At 40.3% G+C, this 23492-nt stretch overlaps 1 protein-coding gene across 1 annotated transcript; it reads right to left on the bottom strand.

Annotated features, from left to right (window-relative positions):
* Positions 1 to 1158: 1158 nt before the first annotated feature.
* Positions 1159 to 23464, bottom strand: PDIA3 (protein disulfide isomerase family A member 3). Its single transcript, XM_004323377.4, has 13 exons — positions 23298 to 23464; positions 17292 to 17370; positions 15424 to 15541; positions 10743 to 10850; positions 9215 to 9344; positions 5504 to 5620; positions 5067 to 5192; positions 4307 to 4489; positions 3368 to 3476; positions 2692 to 2820; positions 2059 to 2138; positions 1643 to 1700; positions 1159 to 1430 (listed from the first exon to the last, which is right to left on the bottom strand). Exons 1-13 carry the CDS (start codon positions 23462 to 23464, stop codon positions 1317 to 1319), a joined length of 1518 nt encoding a protein of 505 aa, XP_004323425.1. The 3' UTR covers positions 1159 to 1316.
* Positions 23465 to 23492: the final 28 nt, after the last annotated feature.

Here is a 23492-nt window from a genome sequence, read left to right as displayed (position 1 = left end):
GGCGGGGGGCAGGGGGCGGTGGCGGTGGTTCAGGCGGTAATGCGAGCGATGGGGAGCGGCAGATGAAGCCTCACTTGCCGCCGCTCACCTCCTGCTGTGCGGCCCGGTTCCTAGCAGGCCACGGACCAGCCCAGGGGTTGGGGACCCCTGTTGAAATTGGTAACTAGAGGATACAGTAGGAATAAAGCTCTCCTTTTCCAAACATGGAGGTTGAGGATCACCTGCAACTGGGGCTATCTGGAATTATCCAGTAACTGAAATCTATAACTGTGGATAGGATTTGGATTTACCCACAAAAAGGAAGAGGGAAACGGTTCAATTCATTTGAACCAAAGATCACACCAGTCGTATCCTTTTCGTTCCTCACTGTTGCATAAGAAATTGGATGTTTCACTTACAACGAGGGATGATACTGCCTTTCCCAGTTCCGCTGGAGAAGGAAGTTAATGACCACACCCTGGGCTTTGGGGGAGAGAGCTGTACCTGGCAGTGTCAGCAATTCTTGAAACAACTTGGATGGAACCCCAACCTGATGCCACACCCACACAGGGCATTTCTGGGCAGAGAATAGCCCTTGGGAGATATAAACATACTCAGTTGCATGGCAAGGATAAACTGCAATCCATCCTTAGGGCATGGGCAGGCCAGAAACAGCCCAAGAAAGGTCCCTCACCTGTTCTAATCATCAGGCTAGGGTCCTGTGCAGTAAACACGTGAGGATAGAAAGAGATGAAATCTGGAAAGGAATTACAGGTGACAACTGGGTCCACACCCAGTACAGTACAGCTGTATTGACCATTATGGCAGTCACTAGCCCTACATGTGACTGTTTAATAAAAATTTAAAATATGGTTTCTAGCTACATTTCTAATGCTCAATAGCTACAGGTATTGGGCAATGAAGATTATAGAACATTTCTATCATAGCAGAAAGTTCTACTGGACAGTGCTGGTCTAGAGAACCTCTGCTTCCCCACCTCATGGAGAAAAGACAGTATAAAGGGGGCGCATTTATTGTCACTGTTCCAAATGTACAAAAAAAATTAGAAAATAACCCCCACCTCAATCCCCCCCCAACATTCCCCCCAACACAAATAATTTTTCCCAAAACCACAAACATAAACTGGTTCTGGTATTCTCATAAACAGTGCAGCTAAGAAACAGTTTAGAGAAAATTTTAACAGGATTCAGATTATATCCATTCTGTCCTCTCAGCCCTGAGAGGTAATAATCCCATATGGGTCCCAGTCCTCCCCAATGGTTTTCCCATCTCTTGTGGAAGAGTCCTTTTACGAAGTGTTGTGTTTGGCTGCTGCTTTAGAGATCCTCCTGTGCCTTCTTCTTCTTCTTGGGTTTTTCTTCTTGAATTACAGGGGGGTTTGTAGCCTCTCGCTTTAGATAGCTAATAAAATCACTTAATTCACGGCCACCCTGAAAACAGAAAGATAACTCTGAAAATGTAACCTTTCAAAGAACTGTGGATTTTCTTTTTCCCCAATAGGAAGACTTGAATTTTTAAAAGCACATTAGCAACCACATATATGAACCATGAGTTGAATTTCCAGTTACATAAACTCAAAGAACTGAATATGTGTCTGTGTGTGTGTGTATGTATTTGTGGGGAGATGAGACAATGAACTTACTTCATATTTCTTTGGATTCAGTTTCTTATTGGCTGGAGAGAAGTAGATGGTAGGAAAACTGGGAAAAGAAGAAAAGAGTTGACAAATTTCAGATTCCAGAGTAACTCTGACATACACTTTCCTAATAACTGCTTCTAGGAGTAACTTCTCTTCATGATTTCTAATCTGACCAGATACTATTTTCCATTGGTGGCTACATTACATCCTATCAAAACTCAGAAATATGAAAGCTCACAAGGTCTGTGGCAGCCATGTGGGCCAATGCTGCAGAACTTTAAGCCAGGAAGGCATTGGTGGTTCTGTGCTCAACTGGAATATGAGGACTCTCCAAACTATGCGCAATACAGAAATGGTTTACAAGCTTATTTTTTCCTAGCAGTTACCTAGATACTTTTACTAGTTTTTAATCTACTTACCCTCTGACTTCATATGGAGAAGGCACATCATTGGCTGTGGCATCCATCTTGGCTATGACAATATTTGGGTCTTTTCTGAGCTGTTAATAAAAAGGTTAGATCTTGAAATTTCAAGTTTTCAGTGACTGAGGGACACAGTCAATTTAGGACCTAAAACAACCTCAAAGCTTCGATAAGTTTTGCTGCTGAGACAGGAAGAGTAGTGATACATGCACACAATATCAAACTTTCCATAAACTTCCCTTTTCTCTCTTGGTTCCCACACATTAAGACTCTATATACAGACACCTTCAAAATTACCTGGCCTAAATAAGATATTATAAGGGCTAAGCCAAGTGATATAAGATGAAGGAACATAATGAATTCATATAAGCCACTATCAAAATTCAGATGCCAGGATCCTTTTAACCACAATCTAGATTGAGTCTGAGGAGTGGAAAGGTAAAGCAGGTATCTGAGGCACTGCACAGGCTCAGAGGGCAGTCAGGAGAAAGTGAGTAAACAGTAGAGAGTTGAAAAAAAATCTACCAGTACTTAGGTTCTGAACTAATAAGGGTAACTAAATAGCCAATGCTGACTATGTATGTAAACTTCCCAACTCAAATTTAACTTCAGAATATGGTTCACACTTACCTTCTCTCCCAGTTCTTTATACTTAGGCTCCAGATTCTTACAGTGACCACACCAAGGAGCATAAAATTCAATCAGCACATCTTTATTTTCATCATTCACTATTTCATCAAAATTCTCTGCTACCACTACCTGGGAAACAGAGAAGATTCTCTAGCTGGTAAGGCAAGTTGAACACATTCATGAGCTATATTTGTTTCTGGACCCAATCCCTCTCAAATTTGTTGTGTTGCCATTAAAAATATGAAACCCAACTCATATTTATAGACTTTATTAAGATATTACCATTCCCCAGAAATCAACTCATTCCCATGTCTGTCACCTGTCAGACTAAGTTCAGGAAGTCACAGGAAACAAGTGCTACCCAACTCTTGCTTAAAATAATCTCAGAACAACAATATTAAAGCTATTCTTAAAACTATTCTATTAGGGGTTAGCTTGCTCTGCCCTGAAGAGTAACCTAGCCCCAATACAAATATCATCAGAAAATTCTACTCCTGCCCCTATTAAGCATAATGAACTCTGACAATGCTTATTTTATGATGAGGGAGGTGAGTACAAACAAAAACAGAAACTGAGTAGCCAACATGGTCTTCACTTAGCACTTCCCAGTATTTGGGAATAAAGAAATGAGGAGAGACAGCTATGTAGAGGCTTGGGGAAGTTGTGTGCGCCTCACCTTTACGGGCCCATCATTGCTCTCTGGGATAGGCTCAGACTTCAGGTATCTCTTCAGGTTGCCATCAAAGTAATCCTGCAGGAATCTCTCAAGAGCCTTGCCATCGCGCCTGGTATTAGAAAAACAAGGATCAGTTTTTTAACTTGCTCCCACCACTGAGAAAACTAAAAACCATTTCTTAGAATAGTTTCTACATAGTTTAAATTTCAAGGCTAGGAAGTAACTGGAAGTTTAAAAAAAAAAAAGACAGAGCCCTTGTTTCTCAATATGCAGAACTACAGACTGAACAAGAAAGCAACCACCTTCTTGTATTTCTAGTGTGTTCTTTGTGGATTAGAAAGGTCAGAGAAGGAAGAAAACATTGGTCCTTCTGGAAATTCAATTCTGCAAAAGAACCAGGTCCTATTTTGTTGCTCTGGAGAATAATGCCTATCTTTTTTTTTTTTTTTTTTTTTTTAACTGATTTCACTCACAGGAAGATTTTCTCTTGTCTTAATCTCCCGAAGTCTCAGAAGGTGATAGCCAAAACTGTCTGGGGTCTTAAGATCTTTCCAATACCCTGAGTTTACTTTAGGCCAATGTGGTATTCCAAGAAGAAAAGACATTCTGTGGGGATGGGAGGGGACTGGGTTGGTCTGAAATCACATCAATCTCAAAGAGACTGTCTAATGTTCTCTATTTACTATTTTTAATGGCAGGGTGGAAATAATCATGTAAGAATTCCAAGCTGCCATCCTTTTGTTACCTTTCAAAATTTATTAAGAATCATGATCCTTAAATTATCTATAATTAATTGAGAAAAGTGACCATCATATGTCTTGATTACAAGACCTAGCTTCACATTCCAATGTTCTTCTTTATAAATCCTCAGTAGTGTAAAAGCCTTTAATAGTTTCTTTACAGAATCAAATCCCAAACCCACGCTAACTTGTAACTCACGAGAACTCCTCCTGCATGACAAACTTCTCTCCTTTTGCAGTTCTGATAGCAACAACAGGAATCTCGCCAGTAGTGCTTTCCAAGCCAAAATCAGAAAGTTCATGGCTAAAGGTTTTGCGGCTAGCTACAGCAAAGTTGAGTTTCTTCCCAGCATCCAGGAATTTCTTTGCCACCATCATCACTCTATAGGAAACAAGAGATATTTATGCCAAGATTATACCAGGGTGGTAAAGCACTTCTAAACCAAGAAGCAAGAGACCAGAAAGCAAAATTTCATAGTCCCTGCAGCCCTCTGGAAACAGTCTGAACTTGTGTCCTTGGGTACTGACATAGGATTATGGTATACTCCAGTGTCTTACTGAACTTCACTGCCAAACTGTTGGTACAGTCCATTCCCACTGAAACTTGTTATATTATATAACTATAAAATATCGCAGGCATAATAACTAACCCAAAAAGAAAATTTATAAGGATAAAATACACTGAGGGTCTCAATGGGCAACAAGGCACAATGTGTTAAAGGACATTTTAGATAACATTTACATCTTTTATTGTGAGGTCAGGAATCAGCTGTGTCACACGGCAAAGGAACACCTATGGAAGATATGCCTAACAGATTTTGGAAATAGTTTATTTATCCTTACAGCTTCAAATCCCATTTTCTTATCTGTTCTCACATCACACATGGTAATAGGATAGTTAGAAGGAATTGTTTATGCACTGGGTAAACTTATTTACAAAGGGGAAAAATTATTATTACCTGTTTCTCCAGTAGTTGGAACCTTTAGCATTCTTTTCATAGTCCACATCATAGTAGGCCATAAGTAAGTCCTTGCCCTGTATCAAATCTTTATTGTCTTCTGTCATGTGAGGGCAGATACCAAAACTGAAATGATACAATCCATTATCAAATTTGGCTGGTTTATAGCTATGTTATGGAATTATCATAAAGTAACTGACAGCACTTAAAAAGGAAAGAAATTTTCAATATATAGGATAAGTACCGACTAATGTAACTTATAGGACCACAATAGGAGTTCTAGGACCCAAACATTACTACTTTAATATAAACTCAACTATTATCATTACAATCCCATGAATGAGGCTATTTAATCTAAAACATGGCTCTGCTTAATAACTGAGATAAACAAACTAAAATGAAGCCAAGAAATCCCAAAAGTATAAAGAGGTACTCACATGTTTTCCTGAATAAATTTTTTAATCTTTCCACTGGTCATTTTCTGCTCTGTATATGCCACAGTCCTGTCCTCAAACTTGTTCATCAGATGTGACGGACGAAACACGGTGATACCCCTTTAGAAAAAAGTCTTAGTAGGTAGACAGCAAAAGAACTGTCTCCCACCTTTTATTTAAAGCTCAGACTATCTACACTTGCTGCCACTTCTACTATCACCATTTAAGCACATAAGGACTCTTTTCTGGGACCACAGCCTTGGCAACATGACCTTCTCATCAACGCTAAGGAGCTAACCACCTTAATTTCAAGTGTAATAATTGGGTATGATGATTTAATAAACCTGGGTTGCAAAGTTAGAATACCTTGGTTCTAATACTTGCTCCACCACTAACTTCAAAGACCTCGGGCCAGGTATCAATTTAATTCTTCTGGGCTTCAGCTTTTACATCAGTACAAAAGGGGGTTAGAGTAGATAATTAATTTCCAAACCTTTAAAAACAAAACCCAACTTACCCCAAAGCCCCAATATGTACAAAAAAATAAAGCAGAACTTGCTCTTATTGGAAGGTACCTTGCCCTGCCAGTCTCATTGAAAATTCAACTCTCCCATACAGTAAGAAAATTACTTCATTAGAGAAAATATATTTAAGATTCCTCCCAGCTGTAAAAATTCTATAGGTAGGTATATGATTATAGATAATATTTAGCTTGAGTCCATTAAAAATTTTTTTGTTCTAGATTTCTCTATATGAATAAACACAGTTTACAAAGTTTTCTCTTCCTGGTACTACGTTGCCTCTCTCCGTAAACCAAGCTTTCCTCATTCCACCAGAACACTTGAAGGAAATTCCTTCTTTTTTTTTCTTTTAATAAATTTATTTATTTATTTTTGGCTGTGTTGGGTCTTTGTTGTTGTATGCAGGCTTTCTCTAGTTGTGGCAAGCGGGGGCTACCCTTCGTTGAGATGCGCAGGCTTCTCATTGCGGTGGCTTCTCTTGTTGTGGAGCTCGGGCTTGAGGCATGTGGGCTCAGTAGTTGTGGCTCGCGGGCCCTAGAGCGTGGGCTCAGTAGTTGTGGCACATGGCCTTAGTTGCTCCACGGCATGTGGGATCTTACGGGACCAGGGCTCGAACCCGTGTGCCCTACAGTGGCAGCCGGATTCTTAACTGCTTGCCACCAGGGAAGCGCCCTTCTTTACTTTCTAACCCTTTGTTCAGCTAAAACTGAACCCAATTTGGTTCTGAGTCACAGGTTTATATCTAGTACAAGCGTTCTCAGAAAATATCACTATTCTAACTATCAATATCTTGCCTCTTGCTTCTCTTCCATTCCTCCTTCCCACACTATACACACCTGTATACAATTTTATCACTTGTTTTGGGCTAGGTGTCAGCACCTTTAAGTCCTTATATCCCTCTCTCCACTCTTCCAATGTTAACCATTAACTTTATGTCAGTTAAAACACAGGCATTTTCATAGTATACAAGGAAACTACATAGCAAAAAGGGACCTAATATAAACACGCTGGGCAACCAAGAAGGTGACTATGTCTCAGATTTTTTTTAAAAGTATAGTTACCAATTTCAGAGCAGTTATTGTCAAAAATTGAAATCAGTTCTAAATGTGATCTTTAATGATGTTATGGCATTGGGGTACACATGAAAAACTTAAGACACCCTTCATATAAGGTCTACACATGAAGAACTTAAGACACCCCTCACATCAGGTCTTCTAAATAAGACTTCTGATCAGAGGCTGAGAGGCCAATTTTCTTTTCCTTTTTTTAAAAAAGATTTATTTATTTATTTACTTGGCTGCCCCGGGTCTTAGTTGCAGCATGCGGGATCTTCGTTGTGGCATGTGGGATCTAGTTCCCCAACCAGGGATCAAACCCAGGCCCCCTGGGTTTGGGAGGACAGAGTCTTAGCCACTGGACCACCAGGGAAGTCCCGCTGATAGGCCACTTTTTTTTTTGTTTTGTTTTGCGGTACGCGGGCCTCTCACTGTTATGGCCTCTCCCGCTGAGGAGCACAGGCTCCGGACGCACAGGCTCAGCGGCCATGGCTCACGGGCCCAGCCGCTCCGTGGCATGTGTGATCTTCCTGGACTGGGGCACGAACCCGTGTCCCCTGCATCGACAGGTGGACTCTCAACCACTGCGCCACCAGGGAAGCCCTGATAGGCCACTTTTAATGACAAGTGTGAGAGGCAGACACAGTGAACAAATCTAAGGGTAACAGGCTGATATGTGGTGTGCTTAATGAGCCACAAGTGGCTCCACATCATTTATAGACCTGGTGTCTTAATCTAAAAGGCAGTAGAGAGCCTCATGGTTAAGCCCAACAACGTTGCAGCTAGACCTTCTAGCCGCAAAGGTTCAACCCTGGTTCTGCCATTTACGGCATGTGAAGCTTAACCTCTTTGTGTGCTTTCTCCTCTGTAAATGGAGATAATGACAGCTCTGTCTCAACAATTTGTTAAGAGGATTAAAAGAGTTAACAGTACATGGCACATAGTAAACACTGCATATTTTGTTAAATATAAATAACACTAACCCTTGTCACGCTTTTCTTTTTACTCTATATGCTCACCTTGAGTGATCTCATCTAGTCCCATGGTTTCAATAACCACTTACATGTGGTTGACCTATAAATCTTTTAACTCAGTTGAGAACTTTTCCTGAATTTTAGTCTCAATTATCCAATTGTCCAATGGGTCTTCACCACCGGGATGTCTCAAAACTACTCAAATTCACTGTGCCAAAATAGAACTCATCATCATTCCCCCCAAATTTGTTTCTCTTCGTCTTCTTCATAGCTTGATGATGATTGGCCCAGTTATCCAAGTCTTTAGAAACCTAGACTTACTGTAGATCTGCCCTTTTTCACACTTGGCTAGGGGCCAAATCCTATTGTCTACATTTTTTATACACACTCCTTCTTCTTCATTGCCCCTAATACTGCCTTAATTTAGATTCTCAGATGTCACCCTTAGTTTAGCCTCTCTTGACTGCCTTGCCATCCCTCCCCTTTCAAACCACCACTATATGGGTGCCAGTGTCTTTTCCGCTGAAAACACAGAATTAATCACATTACTGTCTAGCTCAAAGTCTTTCAATGGCTCTCAAATATCTAAAAGATAAAATCTAAATTTTTCTGTATGGCACTTAAGGTTTTCTATAATTTGGTCTCTGCTTACCTCTCCAAGCTTACCTTTCACTATGACCTCATCCACGAACAATACTCCAGCAGTACTACAGGTCCCAACACGCTTAGGTTGTTTCACATCTCGGGGCCCTCTCTCCTGCTGCTCTATCTGGAATAATCTTTATCCCCCACCATAACCTGCCTGGAAAAACTTATCTTTCAAGATATACCTCAAAAGTCACCTCCTCTACGACATTTTTTGATACTACTCCCCACCCCACCCCACCCCCAAAAAATCATTCCCTCCTCTGTACTACTGGTACACTCTGCCTAATTTCTACCATAATACATATAATGCTCACTTACACTTGTATTTTTAAATATATTCACTGTCTCCCATTACTAGATGCCCCTCAAAGGCAGCAACAGTTTCCAGAACTTAGCTTACTGCCTAGTATGTGCTCAATAAAACTTTTGGAAAAACTAGGCTTAAAAACCACCAGTTCACACAATAGCACTTGGTCAAGGTACACATTTACAAGGGCATTTAACTCAGTTACTTACTCTCCATCATCATCATACTTGTTCACCAGAGACTCAACACTGGTGTGTGCAAATCGGTAGTTATCCCTCAAGTTGCTGGCTGCTTTTAGAAACTCAGAGTGAGCGTCACTGAATAAATCCTTGAAAAAACCTACATAGAAAATGTCAAACACGAAGAAGAAACAGTAAGTGCTGAGACATATTCAAAACTTTGAAATTCTTCTATTTTTTCAAAGTCTTTATCTTATTATGGATAAGCAAAGCAAGATAGATAGGAGGATTGGGTCTGCTTTGCCATGAGTACTGAGGATATTTGATGAAATATTTAGGATAAGAATTCTTTCTCTACCCTTAAAAAAAAACTTTTTTGAGGAAGCCAGGGGAGAGAATTTGTTAGGGTTCAAGTCTTAATTCTAGTTTTTCATAGTTGAAAAATGTGAGCAAATTGCCTATCTCCTTAGAGTCTCAGGGACTATTTCAGGTGTCAGAGGATTAAATAAGGTAGTATGTCAAAATAAAGTGTAAATTAATTCACCATATTTTTTTCTATGTCTTGTCTTTAGAACTTCAAATCTAGTAAAGTGCCCGAAACCTCAGTGTTTATTAAATGTCTACTTATGGTTAACTCCTTGTAAAATATACAGAATCAATATCCAGATAAGAAGTGACTTTTAGTCAAACTTAAATGATAAACCATCCTCTACTGCCAGAAAGTCAGTTTTATTACAGTAATTAGGAGATTAAGAGAACACACGCTTGTATGTTTAAATTATTATTATTTTTTTTGCGGTACACGGGCCTCTCACTGTTGTGGCCTCTCCCGTTGTGGAGCACAGGCTCCGGACGCGCAGGCTCAGCGGCCATGGCTCACGGGCCCAGCCGCTCCGCGGCATGTGGGATCCTCTCGGACCGGGGCACGAACCTGTGTCCCCTGCGTTGGCAGGCGGACTCTCAACCACTGTGCAACCAGGGAAGCCCTAAATTTATTTTTTAGTCAAATGTATTATGCATTACATTTAAAACAAAACAAAACAAAAAACACTCAAGATGTAGAATGTGTTTAATTGGCTCAAGTTATTTTAAAAATAATGACATATTGCAACACCCAAGAAAGCAAAGATTGCTGTAAAAACATACACAAATCCTAGCAATTTGATCTTAAATTGTAAATTCTCCTACAACTATGAAAATAGCAGACACAGAGGTTTATCATTTACTTATATCCTCCCACCTTAAAACACCATTTTCAGTTTTAAGTACTCTATTATTTGAGTTAAATCTCAGGAGTTTAAGAAGTGATAGGAAAAACTGAAGCTATTCCTATTTTCTTTAATTGACATTAAATCTTTACACCTGAAAGAATACCAGGCCACTCAAATAAAACACCAATTTTTTCTACATTATAGTAATGCTGACCTAATTTTGTGAGTTGTCTTTTCAGCTGCCCCCAAGGTTTCCCAAACAGTTTTAACTTCATTGTTTACTCAGACATAGAGGGCTTTTTAAACCATGTTGATGATTTTGTGGCATAATCAAATTTGCTACTCACCCACCACAGAAGCATCTTTATCACTAATGAACTTTTCAAATTCTTCCTCAGTCCTGAGACCAACTGAAGCTGGTCCAGCCTGCTTCTTCAGGTGGCTGACAATTCCATCTTAAAAGACAAGATGAAAGATTATAGCAACACAAATTTATAATTTTTGAAAAGGTAATCATTCACATGATTTAAAGTTTAAAAAGTTCAAAAGCATATACAATGAAGTTTTCTTCCTATCCTTCTCCTTGTGACCCAGTTTCTTCCCTAAAGGATAACATTTCAGTTTTTTGTATATCTTTCCAGACATATTATTCACAAACAAGCAATTACATATTTATTCTTTTCTTTTCTCCTCAAATGGCAGCACACACATATGCTGTTCTGTATTTTGTTTTTGTCATTTAACACAGTTTAGAGATAATTTATGTCAATATACATAATGAACTACCTCAATCTTCTTTATAGCCACATGGTGTTTCATTGTATGGATGTACCACAATTTATTTAACCAGCCACAACTGATGAACATTTGTTTCCAATTTCTTGCTACTGTAAATGATTCTGCAATAAACAACCTTGTACTAGCATCATTTTACACATGACTGAGTGTACCTGTAGGGTAATTTCCCAAAAGTGGATTCACTGGGTCAAAGAGTACATGCATTTATAACTGTTTAACTGCCCCCCCCAAAGAGACTGTACTTATTCATATCCCTGCCAGTGATGTATTAAAGTGTTTATAACAATACAGATAATACCTTTGTGCATGTTGTTCTCTGCCTAGAACAATCTTTCCCCAGATATCCACCTGGCTTCCTTCCTCACCTCCTCCTTTAGGTCTTAACTCAAAATGTCATCTTCTCGGGACCTCCCTGGTGGCCCAGTGGTTAAGAATCAGCCTGCCAATGCAGGGGACACAGGTTTGAGCCCTTGTCCGGGAAGATCCCACATGCCACGGAGCAACTACGTCCGTGAGCCACAACTACTGACCCTGTGCTCTGGAGCCCGCAAGCCACAACTACTGAGCCCACGTGCCAATTACTGAAGCCCGTGCGCCTAGAGCCCACGCACCGCAACAAAAGAAGCCACCGCAATGAGAAGCCTGCACACCGCAACGAAGAGTAGCCCCCGCTCGTTGCAACTAGAGAAAGCCCGCACACAGCAACAAAGACCAAATGCAGCCAAAAATAATAAATAAAAACAAACAAACAAAAAAGTCATCTTCTCAAGGAAGCCTTCCCTAACCATTCCTTGTAAACTAAAACCTATTCAACCCCCAACACTCCCTTATCGCCTGCTTTATCTTTCTTACAGCACATTTCACCCATCTAATACTCTATCCTTATTTATTTTTGTCTGTTTTGCTGCTATATACCTAATACCTAACACATAACAAGTTCAAGAAATATCCATTTTGCAAATGAATTAAACAAACAAATCCTTTATTCTTAAGTGGCACAGTCACATGTAGCCTTGCATTTTAAAAGTAGAAAATGCAGTGCCTTGGCTATCTTGTTTCGGGGTTTAACTATATACAGGTCAAACTATGCCACGACCCAGATCCACCCAAATCACATTTTCCTATTTAGGTGAAATGCGCTAGGTAAGTAAAACTGTTTAAAAATAATAATCACATACAAAAACACAAAAAATCTTTTATCCTTTAAGTCTAGTTGACAGACCATTATTCTATTTTCTTCTGGGCTCCGTGCTACACCTCTCCCACCCCTTTCTCTTCTGAGAACTCTAAGGATTTGCTGACCGACTGAGACAGAGTACTGTTTAACTGTTTCAACATGATTGAGTCTATTTTGCTTCTTTTAGAGGTTTTTCTTTCTTTCTCTCTCCATTCATGATTTTTTTTCCTCTTAAATGTTTTCCTCAACTCCTCACAGAGGAGGGGTTGTGTCAATAGGTAAATTGATATCGGATATGAATTTTTTGGCCTGCAAGGGGACTGTAATTACTATATCACAATATAAATTATTATAAAGAACTTTACCTCAGGGCTATGATGAAAAGTGTTACGTTTCTCCCTGAGTATTTAAAATTCTCTGGAAGGTATAAAGGGAGGGCTGAGTAACCAGTTGAAGCAGGAAGGCAAACAACATAGTTCGTAGAATACATGAATAAAATAATCCATCTTAAGTAGCCAAACATCTGATCACCTAGTCAGATGCTGAGAAATACTTGAGTTTAAGAAATCTATGTACAGCCCAAGTGAGATTATCTGCGTAGCAGCAGTCTGGTTGGGTTCACATACAATATAGTTTAGACCTAAGTCCAGAGAAAAACATATCAATAATTCTAACTGCTAACTCTACCCTGAGCTAATAAAATCTGAATCGTAACATGTGTTCATCAATGCTTTTAAGATCAGGAAAAAAAAATGAATATTTTACCTTTTGTTCTTAGACATATCAAATTTTGAGTGTTGGCTAAATGACCTCAGTTGGGCCAAAATATTTATTCATGCATTGAAGAGTTATTATCTACTACATGTGGAGAACCTAGGTACTGGGGATAGAGTAATAAATAAACCAAACAAGGTCTCTGATCTCTTGGAGCTTACAATATAAGTAAATCTCCAAATAAATCCCCAAATAAATAATATAATAAATCTTCAAATAAGTAAACAATTTAAAATATCAGATAGTAACCAGTGCTATGCAGAGAATTAAGAGGATGGTAAGAGTATGACTGGGTGGCTACCTTAGGTTTGGTGGCCTGGGAAAGCATCTGGAAGAATTTTTTTTTTTGGGGGGGGCGGGCCGTGCTGCACAGCTTGTGTGATCTTAGTTGCATGACCAGGGATCGAACCTGGGCCACTGCAGTGAAGCGCCGAGTCCTAACCACTGGACCGCCAGGGAATTCCCTGGGAGGTGAAATTTAAGCCAGGATCTGAACGAAAAAAAGGAGCAAGCATGCAAACATGGGGGAAGATCATTTCAGGCTGTGGACACAGCTAGGGCAAAGGTTCTAAAGTGAAATAGTCTTAAGTCTTAATAGTCTTAAGAGTTAGACAGGAGCCATCTTATGTACAGCTTTGTATACGGGTATCAATCATACATGCTGAAAAAATTCCACATCACCTAAAACGCCCAAACTGAACGAACCCCTTTCCTCTCACCTTTTCATAATAAAAAGGTAAAATATGCCTAATTATTTGATAGACTCAAGATAAAACTATCCAAAACATACTTTCTCATTAATTATGGGCCCTATGTAGAGGGCCAGCCCACTTACTTCCCAAACTTCACCTGTCATCCTTGCTAATTATATTCCAGCCACAAGGTCTTTCTGTCCCTTGAACATATCAAGCTCAGTTATGCCTTAGGGTCTTTTTGTACCTGTTTTCCCTCTGCCTGGAGAGCTCAGGTCCACATCTTCTCATGGTTAGCTCCTTCCTATCATTCAGGTCTCAGCTCAAAGGTTACTTCCCTGATCACTCATAATGTGGTACTCCCAACCCCAATCACTATCACATCAGTTTTATTTTTCTCCTCTAATGCTCTTATCACTAACTGAATTTATCTTATCCACATATATTATTGACATTAAAAATTTTTAAATTGTGGTAAAATATACATAACATAAAATTTACCATCTTAACCATTTTAAAGTATACAATTCTGTAGCATTAAGTACATTCACATTGTTGTACAACCAATCTCCAGTACTGTTTTCATTTTGCAAAACTGAAACTCTATTCATTAAGCAACTCCCCACAGCCCTTGGGAACCACATTCTACTTCTATCTCTGTGAAACTGACTAGGAATCTCATATAAGTGGAATGACACAGTATTTGTCTTTTTGTACTGGGTTATCTCACTTAGCATGTCTTCAAGGTTCACCCATGTTGTAGCATATCAGAACTTCCTCTTTAAGGCTGAATACTATTCCACTGTATTATATACAATTTACATATAATTAATTATTATTAATATACTACATTTTGTATATTCATACACCCACTGATGGGACACTTGGGCTGCTTCCACCTTTTTGCTATTGTCAATAATGCAGCTATAAACATGGGTATACAAATATCTCTTCCAGACTCTGCTTTTAATTCTTTTAGGTATATACCCAGAAGTGGAATAGTGGATCATACAATAATTCTATTTTTTTTTTTAGGATACACCATTCTGTTTTCCATAGCAGCTGCATGCACCAGTTTATGTAAGTCCACAACAACAGTGCAGAAGGGTTCCAATTTCTCCACCTCCTTGCCAACACTTGTTCTTTTTTCTTTTTTTTTTCTTTATAGTAGTCATCCTAATGGATGTGAGGTGGTTATCTATATATATTTTTAAACTTGTGTGTTGCCTTCTTCCCTTCATCTCCCAGAATGTAAGCATCACGAGAGTAGGAACCTTGTCTGTTTTATTTATCAATAAATTCTGGGCACCTAGTATATCTGGAATATCTGGCACAGAGTAAGTACTGAATAAGTATTTGTCAAATAAAACAATGCTAGTAAACCTTATAAATCAAGTTCAAGTATTTTCTACATTACTTACATAATCTGTTCAGTTAGAGAAGTCTTTTGTTAGCTTCCAAACTGACCTCTTAGGTGAGGAATTTTTAAGACTTAAAGTATCTTGTATAGAAAATGTCAGGTTCCCACTACAAAGAACAGGGTACTTAAACAGATCCAGTTTCCAGAATGTAATCCAGGATCCTTACCAGCAGTCCTTGGCCCATCATAAGCACCTGCTTCTTCACCATCTCTAAATATCTTCAGGGTTGGATATCCACTCACTCCATACTTATTACAGGTGTTTGTGTTGGCAGTACAATCAACCTAAAGATTAAAATACATGAACCACTTGTTATCCAAAAGCCTGCTGCAGGTTCTTCCTATATTCCCAAAATATTAAGAGTGGTCAAATCAAAATATCAAGCAATTTTTGACACATCCTACAGAATATTAGATTTTAAAGGCAGACTGGTGCTTGGCTAGCTACCTCAGAACCACCTAAGGAACTCTAAAATTTAGATTCCTGGGCCTCATACAAGATGCACAAATGACTATTTAAATTCTGCCCTTAGAGTCTCTATTGTCTAAAGCAGTGTTCTCCACCTTTTTCCTGCCCCTCAGAATATGCAAAGGATAAATCACTTAAATGAGAAATAGTGGCTTACTTTGATAATGATTATAATCAGTGGGATGTATCAATGTATACCCCTTAGGTGGGTTGCGGTATATTTGATTTGGCAAGTCACCTACGGTTACTAGCAAAGGTACTGATACTTAAACATGCTCCCTGAGCTTAGTCTTGAATCTGGGCTAAACTATAACATGATAGATCTAGTGAGACCTATCAGGAAGAAGAAAAACAACTTCCATCTATTTAGCCACTTATTCGAAACTAGGTAATGCCATCAGCACTTTGCATGTATTATCTCATTAATCTTCATAAGATTCTGAGGTATGATCCCAATACTTTAACATAAATTAAAGTTCAGAAAAGTAATGCATCTATAGTAACAAAGATTATAGCTACATGAAGCAGGAACAAAATCATGACTGAACTCTTTTTTTCTATGGCAAGCTGCTACAGAACATCAGGATTAAAAATAGTTTTCAAAAACAGTCCTGGGCTTCCCTGGTGGCGCAGTGGTTGAGAGTCCGCCTGCTGATGCAGGGGACACGGGTTTATGCCCTGGTCCGGGAAGATCCCACATGCCGCGGATTGGCTGGGCCCATGAACCATGGCTGCTGAGCCTGAGCGTCCGGAGCCTGTGCTCCGCAACGGGAGAGGCCACAACAGTGAGAGGCCCATATACCGCAAAAAAAAAAACCCCAAAAACCCAAAACAGTCCTATATATGTATGAACTATTTATCTGAGGCTGGCCGAGATGTGAACTTTTAGACCGGAGCAACTAGGGGTTTACTACATAAAATTCGGGAAGCATTAGTTTGACTGTAAAAGCAAATACTAAGTTTACAGTTGACCCGTTAGTTAATACTTATCAACATCCTCTTGTCATCTTCCTATTCCCATCATTGTGAATAGCGTATAGTAATTTAGGGAACTCATTCACTCATTGATAATTTTCCTCTAAACTTGACTATTGTAATTTTACTTTCCATGTTTGCCCCCCCCCCTTTTTTTTTTTTTTTTGCTGTACGCGGGCCTCTCACCGCCGTGGCCTCTCCCATTGCGGAGCACAGGCTCCGGATGCGCAGGCTCAGCGGCCATGGCTCACTGGCCCAACCTCTCCGCGGCATGTGGGATCTTCCCGGACCGGGGCACGAACCCCTGTCCCCTGCATCAGCAGGCGGACTCTCAACCACTGCGTCACCAGGGAAGCCCCCCCTTAATTTTTATTTACCATATATTTTACTTCTTTCTTATGCCAGCATTTCCCTTAGTTTCACTACTTGTAATCTTTTGAAACCGTAATTAAGTCAGTTGTGTATTTGCCCAGAAACTAGTGTTCCCTCTTCTTCTTAGCACTGTAAGAATAAAGAAAATCAATGTTAATTTTTACCTACTACTATTTAAAATACCTCATTTCCTTTAATGAAGAATCCATCTATACTCACCTTTGCTAATGGGACTATTCCTTTTAATCTGGTAGCTGCAGCTTCATATTCTGGGGCAAGCTTTTTGCAGTGTCCGCACCTATACAGATATGTTGAAGAAAAAAGGCAAATATATCCTGTAAGTTTGTTAATTTTGTTTCTCTGGGAAGAATCTCAAATTATAATACCACTTTTGACTAGTAGCTGCTTCCAAAAGGAAAAACATCACCTGAACAACATCCAGTACTGATAAGGTAAATCAGAGCTCTCAGAGGTAAAGCTACCTTCTCTAGCCTGAGGTCAACTCTATAGGACTGGCTCAGTCCAGAGCAGCATCTATGTTCTCAAAAGTGCAATGGGGTGGCGATGGCGGGGGTAAATTAGGAGTCTGGGATTAACATATACACGTTACTATATATAAAATAAACAAGGACCTAGCACAGGGAACTATATTCACTATCCTGTAATAACCTATACTGGAAAAGAATCTGAAAAAGGATAGATATATATATATATGTATAACTGAATCACTTTGCTGTACACCTGAAACTAACACAGCATTGTATATTAACTATACTTCAATTAAAAAAAAAGATTAAAAAAGTACAATTGAGCCCTGAAAACTGTAGTCAGAAGTATAAGCCACATTAAAGAGGGAAAGGGCTCAAGCCCTTTTGACCAATTAATGAGGATAAAATAAAGGGCAAGACAGCAATAATCCCATTCCTGGTAGCATTTCCTAAAGGAAGGTACGTATTTTTCCTTAGAAAACCAGCACTGTGGTTCTTAAAAATATAGTGGTTGAAACCTTGTAAGGTCCCAAGTATGATATTAACTCTTTAAGAGTCACGATCAAGTACTTTTTCTCCATTCCTTGAATATGACTCTTTGACCAGAAACCCAGTTTGAGGGGGGTCAGTCGAATAAGGCCCAAAAGGTGCTCATTTGATATACTTTAGCAGCTCGATGGAGGCTTTTTTCCTTCTCAGCTGAGTTTCAACATAGCGTGAGAATGACATATTTAAGACAGTAAGCTTGATTTTTACAGCTACACAGTTCACCTGACTATAACTACTGATGAAGATAAAGCATTATGTCAGTTAGAATATTTTCCCATAGGGCCATCATAAACACCTGTTCCTCTGCCCAGAAAGCCCTAACAGTCCCACAGGCACACTGTACATGCAATGTGGGTAGGGGCTTATCAGTACGCAACTAGCACCAGCTATGTATCATCTCTTCAAAAGCCAACGACTTGCAGAAGGATCACTGGGAGAACATGATTAGTTCTGTGACCTCCTCACAGACAGCAAATATAGAATTAGAAAACAGAAGGAAGGAAACACAGAAGAAATTTGAGCTGACATTTCATAGCCGAAGTCTCAAAATTTATTTTATTAAGTAATGGATGGGTAAGTAACTTAGAAACATTCTGCCCCCAAAACTTGTTTAAAACAAAGAATTCTAAGAATTTATATTCTTCTAGGTCTTTAGAAGTCCTATTCAAAAATAATCATTAGAAAGCTTAACTGAAAGAGTGATATAAAAAAAGACTATAATATTAGATGTTGCTTAGGGTCACATACATATTTACTAAAAGTATAAAAGAACCAAATGATAAAAACCAAATTCAGGATGGCCAGTGTGTAAGATGGGGAAGGAGTACACAAGGGACTTCAACTGTACTGGCTTTATTTTTTAGACTGGGTGGTGAATAAATGGTATTCCTTATACTGTGTTTCACAGATGCACCTTTTACCATATCTGAAATTGGGATGTGTCTTGCAATCGTTGTCATAGTTTCATTGGTAGCATTTCTCTCTTCGTGAGACATAAAATATATTCATTATATCTTCTGTATTCCATAGTAAATTAAAAATAAACCTAAGCTTTTGGGAACATAAGGGTGCAAAGGTTAAAAATGAATGTGTGTTAAAGAGAGTAAGAATTGGATCTGGGCCTTAAAGGTTTAAGGCTTCAGACAGGATGGGGTAGGGTATTTTAGAGAAGGGGAATAGTAGAGCAACGTTAAAATTACTAGTGAGAATGATGCATTCAAGAGAACTATGGAGACTTCCCTGGTGGTCCAGTGGTTAAGAATCCGCCTTCCAGGCTTCCCTGGTGGCACAGTGGTTGAGAGTCCGCCTGCCGATGCAGGGGACACGGGTTCGTGCCCCGGTCCGGGAAGATCCCGCATGCCGCAGAGCAGCTGGGCCCGTGAGTCATGGCCCCTGAGCCTGTGCGTCTGGGGGCCTGTGCTCCGCGGTGGGAGAGGCCACAGCAGTGAGAGGCCCGCATAGCGCAAAAAAAAAAAAGAAGAAGAAGAAAAAAAAAGAATCCGGCTTCCAATGCAGGGGACGTGGGTTCGATCCCTGGTTGGGGAACTAATCCCACATGTCGCAGGGCAACTAAGCCCGCGTGCTGCAACTACTGAGCCCGTGCGCTCTGGAGCCCACGCGCCGCAACGAAGAGCCAGAGCAGCCAAAAAAAGAGAAAAAAAGAAAAGTAATTAGGAATAAATTTATCAAGAGAGGCATAAGAACTGTACACTGAGAATTACAAAATAATGGTTAAAAAAAACAGAACTATGAAGGGTTTTTTTTTTTGGTTAAGAGATAATAAATGTGTTATATGTATTAAGAGATTTCTGTTGAATACGTATGTAGTAATTGTTAAGAAGACAGACAACAGATTTAAGAAGTTTCACCTCAACTACCTTTAAACACCTGAAAAGAAAAAAAAATAGTACAAAATAATTAGGCCAGACCAGTGGGTCTCAAAACAGATGCATATAAAAATATCCATTAAGCATTAAAAAAAAAAAAAAAGGGGGGACTTCCCTGGTGGCACAGTGGTTGAGAATTCGCCTGCCAATGCAGGGGACACAGGTTCCCCTGGTCCAGGAGGATCCCACATGCCACAGAGCAACTAAGCCCATGTGCCACAACTACTGAGCCTGTGCTCTAGAGCCCACGAGCCACAACTACTGAGCCTGCATGCCACAACTACTGAAGCCCACGTGCCTAGAGCCTGTGCTCCACAACAAGATAGGCCACCGCAATAAGAAGCCTGTGCATCGCAACGAAGAGGAGCCCCCGCTTGCACCAACTAGAGAAAGCCCACGTACAGCAACGAAGACCCAACGCAGCCAAAAATAAATAAAATTAAATAAATTAAAAAACAAAACAAACCAAAAACACTTGTGTGCCTAGGCCCCACCCTGGGACTTACTGAATGATTCCTCTAGGAATCCAGGAGATAACCAGAGGTGTTAAGAGGGAGTGTGTGTAAGTGGCAAGGCTGGGACTGAAAACCATTGCCTTAAGCATTGTTAATATCCACAACATCATCAAACGTCCAAAGGGAGGACCTGTCTAACAAGTTCCAATAAGGCTGGAGGAGATTGTCCTCTTTAAATTCACCAGGAATGGAATTTAGGTGGATTTTGAAGGTGATCATCAAGTTTTACCACTACTTCTTTCACCTACTACTAGATAATACTAAAACACAAATAATCCCATTCAGGGATGGCACCTTCAGGGATGGCACCCAGCAGTTAATAATGACTCCCAACATATACTCACCCAACAATCATTACTTCATCCCTGTCATGTGCCTCATGCTACTTTAGCCTCTGATAGAAGAAAAACTGATATAGTCCTTTCCCTGTAGGAACATCAGTCTGGCAGGGGTGATAATATTATTAGGTCCCAATAGAGAGGAGGGAACAACCACTTAGTTGTTCAGGGAAGGAAGAAATCACTTTTGAGCTAAATCTTGTTGAAAAGATCAACTGGGGGTTGGGAGGGGAGGGAATTCCAAGTAAAGGAATCAGTATGTATAAGAAGAAATATTAAATATTACATTTTATACTATCCACGTAGTCTTTTTCTATACTCTAGAAACACTGTGTATCAAATATCAATTAATACTACTGTCCTAGAGGGCAGGGCACAAATCTACAACACAGGTAGATGCTGAAGACTTAAGACTGACTAGTAAATATTCAGAAATTATCACAAACATTTAAATAGTTCTATTTACTTCCAGAGAAATTCAGATACTCCCATTCTTACAAACTATATAGATGATTGACTCCATAATGGAAATATTAGTCTACAGAGTCAGCTGTAAAGAAATCTTTCACTTTCACTTGTAAAATGAAAGTGGAAAAAATACCCTAAAACAAATGAGAAAAACAACTTGTTCAAAATGGGTCCATTTTACTCTTAATAAGGATTCTTTAACTGTTCCTATCTAACTTATAACAGGAGTACAAGGCAGTTAGAGAGCATTTCCAGCTGAGATATTAATAAATAAAAGAGTTGAATGTGGAGAAATAAGGACATCATCAACAGACTTCCTTGATTCCAAATTACTCATTCAGAAAACTGATCCTTCTTGTAGGCATTGTGGAGGATGACTTTACCTTCCAGACCAATTACATGGAGACACCACAGCAGTGATCCACCCAACTTTAGGGATACTTTAGTGCATGATGGGATATGTAGTTTTTAGGAAGCACATGCAACAATTTAAAGTAGCATAGATCACTTTCAATCGGGGGGGAAAAAATCTGCTTTAAACTAATAGTCTAATAGCCCACAATTCTCCAGCAATTCACTTCATGTGGACCCCTGTAGTCACAGAGGCACCTCCCAGTTTTGATACAACTCCATACAGCCATTCTAATTACAGTAACACCCCCTCAAAGCTAACAGCATGGTTACATGATTGGGAAGAGTTGTTTCTAAGAGAATGTGATTTCTAGTGACGTGTAAAGACCACCTATGATGTGTAATCAGTACTGCCAGTTAGTCGCGGTAATGCCCTGGATGCAAAACCTGTCAGAAGCTGAAAACAAAATGTGCTGCCTCTAAGCACACCCTTCTGGCTCAGGTGGCCTTCATTACAGGACTTCTAGTGTAACCCTCAAGTCAGCTGAGCCCCTGCAGAGTGAAGACCAGAGTTAGAAGCAAGTGAAAGTTATCCACTAACTTTCTTTTACTGAGACTTTTGAATACAAATAGTTTTTAATTAAGGGTCACTGTGGCAGGAGAAAACTTAAGTACTGTAATTAGCGTGGTTATACTGAGCTGTCCCCAGCGTTAAGATAATCATTGTTTGCTATGGTAAAGATGTGGGAGTTAAAAAAAAAAATAACAACGCTCAGGTTTACTGAGTCAGATATCCTATTTGCTCTTTCCCCACTCCCACCCCACCCCCAGCTTTTTATTTCCAGTTAGTTCTATCCTAAGTAATTTACATCCTAGTTCAGTTAAAGCACTCTCAAATGGAGTATTTCTCCAACACTGATTACTTTCTCACTGGGGTCTTCTTTGGCATTTTTCAGAAATCCTAATTAAAACTGACCATTTAGACAGATCCTGACGGAATTACTCGGTTCACCTACTCTTTTTAACGGAATTCTGATGGTGCTGAGAAATGATCAGTTTAATGGAGAAAGTGTGCACCTGGCGATGGACAAATAACTGCCTTCCTTAAGAGAGCACTTATGACCATTCTGCAGCCACTCTGACCTTGGCTAGAAACCAACGGCTGCGTGGGGCAAGAAGAAAGGAAGTATGCTGGGGGCCCACGGCCTCTGCACTTGGTGAAACGTTGGCTTCCAATATAAGGCCTTGAGATGCCTCGTCTATAGAATGGAAAACAGTAAAACGGACTCACCCAGAAACTCTAAAGATACCAGTCGAGGGAGGATGGGGTGCAGGGGGTGAAACCCTCTGCAGATAGGAAGTGCCGCAGGAGCACCGAGGTAAGGATGTGGCCCTGCGCGAGAGGGGCCTTCGCGTTCTCCTTCTCGGATCTCGCTCCCAGGCCATCAGTACCGACGTCTCCGCTCTCCGCGAGGCAGCTTGGCTCCCCGGTGGGTGGAAAACCTGCCGGCCTCAGCCGGGCTCGGGGGAACGATGGAGGGCGCCGGCGCCGCGTAGGCCCTACCGTCCCCGCGCCTTCGCCCCCTGCCCACCCGGCCCTCCCTCTCCCGCCCCGGCTAAATGGCCTCACCAGGGGGCGAAGAACTCGACGAGCATGAGGCCTGCAGAGCCCGTGTCGGAGATGCGACTCTCGAAGTTGTCGTCCGTGAGTTCCAGCACGTCAGAGGCAGCGGCGAGGCGGGCCGCGGCGAGGAGCAGCGCCAGGCCCGGGAACAGCGCTAGGCGGCGGAGGCGCATGGCGACTAGGTGAAGCGGCGGCGGCCAG

Source organism: Tursiops truncatus, chromosome 2 (assembly GCF_011762595.2).
Source record: "Tursiops truncatus isolate mTurTru1 chromosome 2, mTurTru1.mat.Y, whole genome shotgun sequence".
Taxonomy (NCBI): domain Eukaryota; kingdom Metazoa; phylum Chordata; class Mammalia; order Artiodactyla; family Delphinidae; genus Tursiops; species Tursiops truncatus.
Note: the sequence above shows the minus strand (reverse complement) of the source record. Positions and strands in the feature narration are given on the sequence as shown.

What these genes read in the sequence shown, in the direction of transcription:
- PDIA3 (XM_004323377.4), bottom strand. Translation starts at nt 23,464, where the DNA reads ATGCGCCTCCGCCGCCTAGCGCTGTTCCCGGGCCTGGCGCTGCTCCTC. An exon ending in GAATAGTCCCATTAGCAAAG is followed by an intron (nt 15,542 to 17,291) that starts GTGAGTATAGAT and finishes TTTAATCTTTAG; the next exon opens with GTTGATTGTACTGCCAACAC. An exon ending in TGATGGGCCAAGGACTGCTG is followed by an intron (nt 10,851 to 15,423) that starts GTAAGGATCCTG and finishes TTGTCTTTTAAG; the next exon opens with ATGGAATTGTCAGCCACCTG.